General features: G+C 39.3%; 1 protein-coding gene across 14 annotated transcripts in view; it reads right to left on the bottom strand.

The window, feature by feature from the left end:
* The window catches only part of PPFIA3 (PTPRF interacting protein alpha 3), a 511511-nt gene that overhangs the window by 438947 nt on the left and 59033 nt on the right, over window positions 1–13531 (bottom strand). For all 14 annotated transcript variants that reach the window (XR_011922901.1, XR_011922900.1, XR_011922902.1 and 11 more), the window contains one exon: window positions 315–871. Coding sequence is in view for 11 of the 14 variants with exons in the window: in XM_072427377.1 (XP_072283478.1) it covers window positions 315–548 (234 nt within the window). In the remaining 3 variants the exon portion in view is untranslated. The remainder of the gene's footprint in view (window positions 1–314; window positions 872–13531) is intronic.

Raw genomic sequence — 13531 nt, 5'->3', positions numbered from 1 at the left:
TTTCCCCAAACAATATCCTCTTGAAGCGAAGACAAATATTGTTAATTCTTTCATTCCACAAAACACATATTCTTAAGTATATTTAAAGATAATAACTTAGGGATAAAAATGTCTTTCATAGAACATATGCGATTGTATAATGAATCAACTTTCCAATGCTTGTATACGATCTGTTTTCTTTCACTTTCTGTAAAATGAAATATAAATCTATTCTATTTGTAATTCCTCTTACATACAATAAATTTGTTTGAAAAAAAAAATAACTACCTCTTTATGAAGGACTTCTCTATACAAGATAGTAATGTGTAGCTTACCTGTGGTAGGGCAATGTTCAGTTGCCTCTGAAGAGACTCCTTCTCATGACCCAGTTCCCGTAAGCGCAGCTGTGCTGTGGCCAAGCTCTCTTGAGTCTCTCGCAGAGTCTCCAGCAACCGTTCCCGCTCGTTTAACATGTTAACCATAAGTTGTTCAAAGTTTGCATCATCAGAACTGTAGGTGGAGCCCCGACGGTTGTCCTCATTAATGGTGGGCATTACTTCACACATCATCTTGAAAGGTTAAAGTTAGAAAACACACAACAAAAAATAAATAGGCACCAGCGAAAAGAGAAAATGCCAGCAACAACACACAAATCCAATCAAAGCAGTCAAGTTAGAACACCGTGCAGGAGCAGACCGACGTGTTTTACTTTAGTGTTGATGTGGTAAACGTTCACATGATGTGTAGTGCCCAGCTTGTGGCATCCTTTAATACAGCTAAGAAAATTCTTTAATGCAGATCACACTGTGATAGGTGTTAACGTATGACAAGAGTTTTGGAAACCCTTGTAACAGTCTCTGTCCTTTCAAATTCTAAAATGGATTAACAGCACCTAAAAAAAAAAAAAAAAAAAATGGTTTAGATTATTGGCAAATACCCATGACATGAGTATATTTGGTAAAGGTTAACATTTGCATGCCAGAATTCTATTCCACAGTAAAATGGTATCAACCAAGACCCAACAACAATGTTTCCGACAATTTGGTTTACAATCCTCCGACACATTTCAGCCATTAATAGCTTAGATGACTAGATGGCTTGGGTTAAGAGCATCGCTAAAAGGTGGATATTGTGCAGAGATTTTTACCTACCAAAAGTGGTCCAAGCAAAGACAATTGGTGAACCACCTTGATGCATGGGGAAGGGGGGAGCCTAGGCTATCTGGTCCAATCACAATGTAGTACAAATTATTTTTACAGAGCTACTGTAGCACAAACTGCCAAATGTTAATTGTAGTTAAACTGCTAAATGGACCTCACTGTTTGTTATTGCCGTTTAACTGCTAATCTCTGTACAATTAACTTATTGTGAAAATTGTTGTATCATTGTTACCCTTACAAATGTAATAAAATAAAATATAAAATAAATGGTCCATATAGAGAACTCTCTTCAAAATTATTATCTTTAGGATCATTACAAAGGACTGGCTCCAGAAGAGAAGAAATTTAATGTTCGGATAAGGAAGTATTTTCAGCAAGTACTATAAATTGCTTTAAGTAAAAGCTAGATGCTTTTCTAGAAGCACATTATTTAAAAACTTTAATACCCAGGTAAATTAAGACAATAGAGACTGTTGATCCAGGGAACATATGATTGCCTCAAAGGGTCAAGAAGAAATTTGGGGTTTGGGTTTATGGGTTTTTATCTGGGATATGTTTATTTCCCTACGTGTATTTCCTCATGCTTGACCACATATGCATAGGAACTGGATAATGAAACAATGGAAAATGGTGCTTTGGTCTAATAGCCTTTTTATGTTTACAACTGGGTATGCGTAGGTCAGTTATCCACAAGATGTCAGCAAAATGTACTATGGGAAAAAAAGCAGACGAATGCATGCAGTGTAACCTAAAGGATCTGATTGTAATGACTTGATACCACCATGCCTTCAGAGTGAGGTCAGGTTAAAGTTGTGGTATGTACCAAAATCTATTGTGCTAAAATTGGGATTAAAGTAAAAACAATAATACATAAAATAATTTGTAAAAACAGCACTACCTTCAAAGGACCATTACTATTTTTCATATAAATCAATTTTATCATACTTTGACTGTAAATGAAGAATACTATCTAATCTTTATATCAACTTCCAATTAGACTTCATATCACAATCAAAAATTAAAATCCTAATTCTAAAATCCTAGAAATAATGTTTTCAAATAAAAAAAGTAGAAAAGAGAAGTATGAAAAACAATGTGTTAATGAAAATAGAGAGATGGGCCATAAAAGAATTAAGAAGAGAATGGAGAAGCCTAAAAAAAGACACAAAGAAAAATAAAGTGCACCTGACTGCCATCTAAACAGTTGTGTCCATTTGTGTACCAATTCTATCAGTATGGTGAGAGCTCAATACAAGTGTGTATTATCTGTTTACTATCACTTTGTGCAGTTAGCTGGATAAATGATATTTATTGCCCTATTAACACTACCCAGGTGCAACTGATCTCCCAAATTCCATTATACTTAATTCATATCAGCCATACTAGAGCCGAAAGCACAACTTTTTGAATATCAGGCACGGTCAGGTGCCCAAATATAAAGTGCCAAATTTTAAGTGCTTTGGGAATTGATCCAGGGAATGGAACCAGGAATTGAAATAGTTTAGAACTATCACTCTACTCTACAACTTCTACCTCAAGACTATGGAATAACTCTTCATCAAAAAACCACCTGGACTCCAACAAAAACTCTGCTGCTACCATCCTCAACAGCCACTTTTACCAAGCTGCCTTTGCTGCCTTTCTGACTTTGATTCATGCAATCCCACTATGACGAAATAGGAGCGCAGAGAGAAAGCACACAGAGACCAATCACAGGGGACCAACAGGCCAGGGTTTTATTGTAGGGTCTTAGAAAAACACACACAAAAGTGATAGAATGGAGTAGGGCAAGCTAATGGGCAAGTATACAATAAAGTCACAGGTCCAGAAATAAACACAAAGTTTCAGGGCAGGTCCTGGTAATCCGATGCCAATATAACTAACAGTTCCGGCAAAACCTTCAGTCCGACAATCCTGGACTTCTGTTGGTTTCACTGACAAGTCCCTTGGCTCTTTGGAAAGAGCACCACAAGTTCCAATAGTTTTCAGCAGTTCTCAGCCATAGAAGCATCACAAATCCCAGCAATCCTTAGCAGGTTAAGACATGGAACACACTCTAGATTCTAGCAGTACTTACAGTACCTGTTCTGGTTGAACAGGTTGACACTTAAACTGGGGTAAGTTACAGTTGTCGGTTTCAATGTATCATTCTCCCTGTACTCACTCAGCTGGCCCTATTCCTGCTCTTACTTCCCCAGTCTGGTAACTCCTTGACTGGTGGTCCTTCACCCACCTGTTTTCTCTGTCTATACTGCTGCACCTTTCTAATGCTGCTCAAAGGTGACATCAAACCCAACCCTGGACCCCCCTGAGTAAGAGAAGGTACTAATCATACAAAGCCAGATACATCTTGCAATAATGTAAACGAGAACTGAGTATCATATAAGTGGTCCCCCCCCCCATAGGGTTTTTCTTACCCACCCTTTCACCTAGATTCACCCTCCTTCTAAACTCATTAAAATCCACTCAACTGACGCACTTACCCCATTTCACTTCTGGTCAATAGAATGCCAGATCTGTCAACAACAAGCTAAACTCTTTCTGCAACCTTCTCCTATCTAAGTCTCTGAACGTTCTGACTCTGCTGTCTACAACTTAAACAATAATATATGTAATCAAGTACAACATATTCTATAACATTTTCAAGCTACAAAAGACAGTGTAATATTCACAATCCAAAAATGGGCACATTTCCGTAAACAATAATGCAGACCTCACACCTTAACATCAGAAAATATAAGTGCTTGCATAGATAATTAGTCAATATCTATAGGAGGGTCATGTTCTAGCTCCTTTCCCAAGTATGTGGTGTGTCAAAAACAATTGTACAGTTTAGGTTGGCAAGCACACCAAATATACATATTAAGGGAGCTGTTAAAATACTAATAAATCATTTTTTAAACTTTAAAATTGTTGAAACACTTCTATCTTTCCCTGAGTAAGAGAAGGTACTAATCTTACAAAACCTGAGATACAAAGCCAGATACATCATGCAATAATGTAAACATGAGAACTGAGTATCATATAAGTGGAACCAAGATATTACAATTTGCAAAACAGATTTATTGATAAAATCTATTCCCATTGCCCCGCAAACTGAACCACATTTTATTATTATTACACAGTATTTATATAGCGCCATCATATTGCACAGCGCTGTACAAAGTCAGTAGTCGTCCCCTTGATTGTGACTTTCAGTTTACCTGGTTACAATAGGACAAACCAGAATTTATTAGCAATAAAATATTTGCAAGCAGGAGAAAATGTCCTTTGCTGGTGTGTGAGTTAGGTGGAGGAACTCGCCCCTGGAAGTCCCAAGCCAGTCATTTTTAACAGGTTCTCTAAGAAGTCTATCCTTTCTCCCTTCCGCAACATCTCCAAAATACACACCTACCTGTTCCCAGAGACCACCAAACTGCTTGTACATGCTCATAATATCACCAACATCCACCTCTCTGGTATTCCACAAATGCTGCAGCCAAACATCTCCATTCTTTCCACCATTCTTCTGCTGACTCTCTTTGCAGTTCTCTACACTGGCTTCCATTTCACCTCAGATCCAAATTCAAGCTCCTCTGCTTTCCTTTCAAATCCCTCCACAGCAGCCAGATAGGATGGACGCACAGTGCTCCAGCTCCACAACATCTGAGTATGCTGTCCACTGAGTTGCTGTTTGCAGCCCTTTCATGGCGCACGTTGCAGACTCAGCACGTGGCTTACCTCCTAATAATCATCATGAGGAAGACATCAAGCTCTAGCCAATCAGGTCCCTAGAAATCCACTACTTCCAACTGTTCAGCAACCTAATGTCACGGGATAAAGGGGGAGGAGAAGAACACCAGAATGAAAACAGGAGATAATGACAAGGGACTAGACCTCTAAGATAGGGAGAAGGAAATTGTCGCCACCTACAGAAACCCTAAATCTAGCCCTGACTCCTGTCAGTATGAATAGACCCTGAAGGTGGGAGGATTCATACACCAGAATCTAGACCCTAGGAGCCCTGAAATGCCCTTGGAGTAATGACAGGGTATGAGACTACTGGTTCCTTCCCAGATGAACGAACCAGCATCTCCCTGAGGCCTAGTAACAACGAGCAAAGGGTAACAACAAAATACAAAGAGCAGTAAACTTATCTTCAATAGAAAATGGATGAGCAGGAACTCAAGAGAGGACCACACACCAGCTCTTCCAACTCCAAGCAGTGAATATCAACCGCATGACCTGAAGTGTAAGGCCAGGCTAAATAGAGGAATAGTAATGATAACAAGCTGCAGCTGAGACCAGAGGTGTGATCATTACCAACAATAACACTGAAAAAATTAAAGCAAAGAGACTGTCAGATAACCTCACATGCAGCCAGTCTTTCAGTTCTTCTAACCTCAGTCACAGAAGAGACAGTGACACCTAATAAAGTAATGGGAGTTTCCTCCATAGTTGATCTGCATCAGGCTTCAAGGGAGCCTGATGGATCAGTTTCCACAGTGTCAGGTGAGCTGGCAGATCCTCTTTAATAGAGATTCTATGCTTTGGACTAAATTCAAGCAACTTTTACAACTGGAGTTATCTACAGCCACAGATAAACTGGCATGTAATCTTACTAAGGACATCCAATATTGAGGTTCTTGCATTGATGACTTAAAGCATCAAATTGATTTGCAGCCAGAAATCACTACCATACATTCTGAATTTGTGGCTACTTTGATAAAACTTGAAGATTTGGAACATCATAACCACAGGGGTCTCACCAAGTCTATGGAGGATGTGTCTTTCTTTGTAACTGCCCTGGTATTTCTACCTGATGTCCCTGTTAGTTGATTAGAAATTGATAGGATTTATAGGATGATGAGCCCAAAAAGGCCGGATGATCCCCCAAGGAACAGAATTGTAAAACCTACTTATTACAATATAAAAGAAGCAGTGATGCAGGCCACACGGAAAAGAACTGAGTTGACCTTTCAGTCTTATATCTATCTGGTTTTTCCTGATTCAATTATTATTATTATTATTACACAGTATTTATATAGCGTCATCATAATGTCCCTAATGTCCCTACCATAGTTACATGTCATTATTGTAGTCTAAGGTCAATTTTTAGGGAAAAGCCAATTATCCTCAATGCATGTTTTTGGGATGTGGGAGAAAACCGGAGTACCCGGAGGAAACCCACGCAGACACGGGGAGAACCTGCAAACTCCATGCAGATAATGTCCAGGCTGGGAATCGAAGCTTAGACCTATCGCTGCAAAGGCCCGAGTGCTAACCCCTGAGCCATGCCACAAATATCCGGAAACTAAGAGCTTTAAGACCGTTAGTATACTACAGATAAGGGGTATTAAATATCACTGTGGATTTCCATTCTGATTATCTTTAAGTTGTGATAATAAAATACACCTCCTTTTTCCACCTGCAAAATATTTTTGCTCTATTTAAATTTATGCCATCTGAAACTCCAGCTTCCCCAAAATCTGAGAAGGGGGGTCTCAGGATCCCCTTTGTTTAGCACCACTGTGGGATCAGAAATCATGTGCTAAACGCACCTCTGCCCATCACAACAATCGTTTAACATAGCCTCCTGTTTCTGTTACAAGATGATGGTCTGTGAGGCAGCAGTCTTCTGCAGATTTTCTATGTGAAATGTTTACTTTGTTTTGTATTTGAATTTTTGTAAGATTTTGATGTGGAAATAACTATAGTTAACTACTATACTCCAAACTCTAATCAACCTAATTTTTCTCAGCTTTGTCATACAGTTTTTCAATATGTGCAGGGGACAGTTTCTAATCTGAGATACAAAGTTATTACATAGCAGTTTGGATAGAACTCACTCAGCATTTTCTGTTTACTCCTAGATTTCCTGTGTGCATTCACAAAATAAGTCAGATCTGTTTTCTCAGTATAATCCTATTGAAGTTTGGAGGGGGGAGGTTAACCCTAAAGGTAGGGAATATACATATTTTCCTTAACATGATCGTTTAACTAGAATTGATCACATATTTGTCCCACAGCAGGTTCTTTTACAAATCTCAAAATCTAAAATATATCTACACCTTGGTCTGATTAATCTGCAGTTTTGGTTAGATCTCTAAATCAACTCATTTTATGTGAAATTTAAATGGATTCATGGCTTCCTATCCCTGAGATTACTAATTCTATATTACCTTGCCTTATTACATTGTTTTATTACATTTTTTAATCTTAATGTCTTGTCAGTGGAAATCCTCTATCATTTCATGGGATAAAGCGACAATGAGAGGAGCTTTCATTAAATAACTACTCAACAGAAAAAAAGGTAGGTTTTCCTAATTCATTTATTCATAAAGATCAGGTTGGGTTCATTTCTGGTAGGCAAGTTTCCAAGGCTACACAAAAGGTCATTCATCCCCTTCACCTCTTACATCAAGAAAACTTTCAGAAATGCTTTTAGAATTGGATATCCATAAAGCATTTGACGCTGTTACCTGGGATTACTTATTACGCATTAGCCAAGTGGGGCTTGAGGGTAATTTTATGGCTTGGATTAAGGCCCTGTATTCTGCACCTACTGCTCAAGTTCATGATCTTTAAATTAATTATTTCTGAGCACGGTTTTACCTCGTGGAATTAGGAAAAGATGTCCCCTGTTTTTTATTCTTGTCTTTGGATCCTTAGTTCATCTTATTAGATCATATGTATGTTTGTATGTTTAAGTATGTTTGCAGATAATTCAGTTAAGTAGAAAAAAAGATTTTCTCGGATTTCTGGTTTGACTAATTATCAAAATAAATCTATAGCTTTAAATGTGTCTATCCCTTTCACTAATATGGAATCTTTACAGCATCATTATCTTTTTTCCTGGGCTTCTAAGGACTTAGATTACCCGAGCAAATGTCTCACTGCTTTTTCTCTGTATTTGGCTAATTTCATTCCAAACGTCCAACAACTTTAAGATTACTAGTTTGTTGGTTCCTTTTATTATCATGGATGGATAGAAATAACTCATTAAAGATCATTCTCTAAAATACTTTATTTCTTTTACTCTCCATTCCTGTGCCTTCTTCTGCGTTTCGTTCTTTCCAGGATATGAGCAGCTCCTTTATTTGGAATGATACAAATGTCTAGTCTTTCCAGGCGAAGAATGTTTGCTCACAAAAATCAAGGGGGTCCAGGAGTTCCAAATTTACAGAAGTACTATTTTGCAGCTAATATTGCTTCTATCACTGCTATATTTACTGGTGATTCTTTTTCACTATGGGTTACAATAGAGTCAGATTATTGTACACCTAAAACAATTTCTGCTATACCCTGGTTACCACCACAAACATGTCCTAAAATGTCCTTTCTTTTTCAATGTTAACCCCTGTGAGCAATATTATGTTTCTCAGTAGGAAAGAGATCTTTGGGTCAAGAAGTCGGGGAGGGGACTGGCATTGAATATGGTCCTTTATCTATAAATGTTCTATTAATATTTTTTCTTTGGAATCAGCTTTAAGGTTGTTACTGGATGGTACCTGATACCCAATCGATTAGCAGACATACGACCTACCTGCTCAGGCCATTGTACTAGAGCAGTGGTGCCCAACCTTTTTTTCATCTGGGGGCCGCTGTTGACATGAAGGTAAAACTTGCGAGCCACAATGCAAACAAACATTAAAAACCTATGTTTAATGCAAGAATATTTTTAATATAAAAATAAATTGAAATGTTTTTAGTTACCGTAACGTACATGCACCAAATAAAGGGAATGACAAATCAAAAATTTCTGCACTCACTATTTGATGCCTATTTTAATAATGCAAGATACAAAATTGTGCTGGCCGGTCAGATATTTCTCCCCGCTCATCATTCCTGTACTAAAGAGCAGAAACTACACCAAACAATGCGTTCCGTCAGTTACAGAGTACCACTATCCTTTTTATACCCCAAAATCTCTGCAATGGATACCCCATTGACAGATAGCCAACTGGTACATGTTCTTACTACTACATCTTCAGGTCCCTACATCTACCTGTTCCTGAGAAATTAGGGTTCACAGAAAGTAAGTGGCCAGATATGTGTGACAGGATAGCATGGTATATTAGCTTATTTTCTTATCTTGTGATGGCGCCGTAGTAATAAAATTTAGGGGGAGCTAACCAGTCCCCCACTTGCAGTTACGTTTCTCTTTACTTACAGAGAAATTGGGGTTCATAGAGAGTAAGGGGATAGCTATGTGTGACAGAGTAGCATGATGTGATAGGTATAAAATTTTATTGGGGGTTAACAAAAGGCATTTCCTACTGACTTCTTTATTTCTAGTTGCCAACCTCCATCTGTTCCGGAAAAATTGAGGGTCATAGAAGGTAAGTGGTCAGCTATGTGTAACAGGCAACCCACTAGCTGCTCAGTCCGTCACACCGCAGCGTCTGCAGATTTACTTAGTGTCACCCCCTAGGCATGAGGAAGGGGTAACCACACTGAAACCTTACCGCCAGATTAAACGCAGTCTTGAGGTTTTGTGAATGAGCAAGTATATATTTGGGCAACACAGCACAGAGCAAATTGGCAGTACCCTAATGCTCATTGCCATAGAAGTGGCCCCCGGGGGTCCCTAACGTGCAAACTCAATCTGGGGACAAAGGTTTTGAAATAGCCCTCCTAATGTGAAAATATCTGATAGTTTTTATGCTTGTGACCTCGTTTCTGGCAACTTAAGTTTAGGAGGCTGAAATTTGGTTTAGTAGCAGCTCTCAGGGTCCCCTGTGTACCCCAAAAATATCACATTTCTTGGACACTAGGAGATATGAAGGTGTACATTGGGATAGTGACAGCAGCATGGACACAGACATAGTTCTCATGCTGCTGCTGGGATTATCTCACAGTACAACGTGGGTGAGGAGCAGCCACAGCTGATTGCCAGGAGATACACGTAGTATGCTCAGGAAGTTTGCTCTCCTGGTAGCACAATCTTATAAAGGAACATAGGAGATGCGCGCACCCCATCCCCCACAAGACAAGCAGAAAGGGAATCAGCAGAAGGCTGGATCTGGCCCACAGGTCGTAGGTTGGGCACCCTTGTATTAGAGGATGTCAAACTCCGGGAGATTTTCTCCATATCTGGTGGTTTTGCCCACATCTGACTAGATTTTGAGCAAAGATATTCAATTCATTTCAAATTCGGTTCTGGGTTTGTTTGCATTTTCACATCTTAAACAGTTTAGTCTTGATAAAGATCGGTTTAAGCTTTGTAGTGTTATATTGCTTTGTAGTGTTATTATGCTGGCAAACACTTAGTGCACACACCTAGCAAAAAAATCAGTAACTTTGTGGAAGTTAATCAATGGGTACTCTCATTTTTATAAATTAAAATTTGACTACTATTCTTGCAGATACACATTCAAACTTTTTGGATCCCCTTGGATCCAGTACTCACTCCCAACTTTACAAATGGAAATTTCACTTTAAAGAGATAATTAATTACCTGACAAGACAATCTCTTCCCCTTCCTATTCCCCTTACCTCGTCTTTTGTGTAAAAGTATAGACTCCTTCTTATGGTATATGTTATTTGTACTGAATAAAACAAATAAATTTGATAAAACCAAATCCCTCCACGGTTCTTGTCCCACCTACCTCTAAAAACCCTAACCCAATAGAAAAATACAACCCTAGCCACTCTTTTCTTTCCTCCAATGACCTACTAATGACATTGCAATACTAATACAAATCTCTCTCTTATTGTGTGCTACATCATCTTTGTGTAGTAGATGATCTTGTGTCCCCATATAACGTGTGTTGCCATCAGAGACATGAGTTTGGTACACACTTTACCCAGCAGGTGACCCATTGTACAAAGCTCAAAATTATAAAATACCTTAACCTGTAAAAAGTTTTAAAGAAATGTGCAAGGCCCATGTGATGATTCATAATGATACATAAATGTTTTAAAGATAACACACTGTACAAACACACTGTATGGATTCTGACTTTAAATGTTAGCAGTGACTGCTTTATTTTGAACCTGATTTGAAAATAAGTACATTTGGTACAAAATAAAAAAAGAACATTGGGCCATACTGGAATTGGTTTATATTAGGTAAAAAAATATATAAAGGTATGGTTTATCTTTTTAGTTTTATCTATTGTTGTATTGTTTTTTTTTAATAGTAATATTGTCATAGTTTTCCCCAGCCCGTTTTTGGGGGACGGGCCGCCCACCTGCTGTGAATCTGCCCGGCACATTTTTAGCAGCTCTGAACGGACAACTGAGAGGTTGCTCTCACTCGTTCTCAGCTGATAAGAGCTGATTGCTGATTAGAGCCAGGCAGAGTGGGGAGAGCACAGCACAGCTATGAAGAGATTGGGACACAGGCTGTCCCTCCCCATCTCATAGCTGTGCCGAGTCTTTTGAAAAAAACACGTTGTGTAAACAATGTCTCTGCCCAGTGGGCTTGTGTAATGACATAATCAGAGCAGTGTGTGTGTAAATGCTTTTGATGACACATTCCTCAGCCTTACAGCTCTCTGTGTATAAGCCTTCATATCCCCTAAACTGTATGTCATAATGATTTGAACTTTTCAGGGTCCACAGGGAACACTTATAGTTAGCACCATTCACAATTTCTGCACCCCAGCTTTTACAAATTTTATGATATGGGGATCAGAATTATAAAATCATTTGAAAATCCAACATTGGGGTTGCAGTATTAAAAGCAAGTGCACCTTGGACTCCTACATTAAACAGCAAATTGGGGATCCCCAGGGCAATTTGGGAAGGGCTCTTAAATCACAAATCAATAACTGTCATACTATGTTACCCTGTCTGCATCTCTTCTTTGAACCCCAATTTCCCTAGAATGGTGGGGTGTACAAAGCCGAAAATGTAGGTGTGGGAAGTGGGGGGCACTGTTTGATAACCCCCCCACACTAAACTTTCATTACTATGGTAAACGCACTGCCCTGTTACACATTACTGCCCACTTCTAACACTGGAACCCCAAATTTTTCTGGAATGGGGAGGTGCAGGAAACTGAAAATTTGTAGTGAGAACATCTGTGGATAACACCCCTGAAGTTTTATCACAATGGCATCATTAGAACATAAAAAACTCTGCTCATCAAAATGAAATAGGGGTTTAGGTACTGGTAGGGTACAGTCATGTGTAACAGGCAGTGTGTTTTGATGGGCAAAGTTTATGTAGGGATGCCATGGTGATGAAAGTTTGGGGGGTGTTAGCCACAAGTGTCCCCCACTTGTATCTATGATTCTGTTTATCTGCATCTCTCTGTTCTTCAGAAATTAGGGTTCAAGGTAGAGAAGCAGACATATTGATGGGCAGAGGTTTTTATGTTCTAATGATGCCATGCTAATAAAATTTTAGGGGTTTATACATCTGTTCCCCACTTGCAAATACATTTTCAGTTACCTGCGCCTTCCCATTCCAGATAAATTGGGATTCAAAGAACAGAAGCAGAAGGGGCAGCATAGTATTACAATTATAGTTTGGTGAAAGGTAGGTAAAATATTTAGGGGGCCCACCCCAATGCTTCTTGCTATGTAAGTGGCCCCGGGGGTCCTAAATATGCATTTTCAATTTTGGGCTCCTAGGAGCACTTTCTTATAAAACAGCAACCCAAATGTTCAATTTCCACAAGTTTTTAAATTCGTGATCCCCATATTTTGAAATGCTTGAAATTAAAAAAAGAAATGTTAGTTATTAGTAGCTTTGGGAGTCCCCTGTGTACCCTAAATTTTTTAGGTAATTACAACTAACAAATTAGGAGATCTAAAAGACTGAACACAATGAGTTGTTAGGCTGCAGAATCTAACAAGCAGACTTTACACACACAGCTATCACACTGCGGGTGGATAAATTTCACATGAAGTTTTTGTTTTTGAAAGTGATGAGAGGAGGGCACTGGCTGTCCTGCCCCCATCTGCGATCACATGCATGATGCTTTTTGTGTTACCTAGGTATAGCGCTAGGAGGTGACATCTGAAGTCAGGCTGAATTCACATTGGCAGTAAGGTTGCATTTGCTGCGCTTAACCCTCACTTTCCTCTCGCCAGGAACCATTGCTGCTTGAAAAATTGCTAGGCCTGAAAAGCCCAACACTTACCGCCGGTTACCAATCCCAGGTGCCCAGCAGCTATCACCGGTTACCAATCCCAGGTGCACAGCAGCTATCACCGGTTACCAATCCCAGGTGCACAGCAGCTATCACCAGTTACCAATCCCAGGTGCCCAGCAGTTATCACCGGTTACCAATCCCAGGCGCCCAGCAGTTATCACCGGTTACCAATCCCAGGTGCCCAGCAGTTATCACCGGTTACCAATCCCAAGTGCTATCACAGATAATGGGGAGGAACACAGAAGGATAAATACAAGGGACTAGGCCTTCAAAGGCTAGGGAGAAGGAAACGGTCACCCCCTAC

The sequence above is a fragment of the Pyxicephalus adspersus genome, chromosome 11, assembly GCF_032062135.1.
Source record: "Pyxicephalus adspersus chromosome 11, UCB_Pads_2.0, whole genome shotgun sequence".
Lineage (NCBI taxonomy): Eukaryota > Metazoa > Chordata > Amphibia > Anura > Pyxicephalidae > Pyxicephalus > Pyxicephalus adspersus.
Note: the sequence above shows the minus strand (reverse complement) of the source record. Positions and strands in the feature narration are given on the sequence as shown.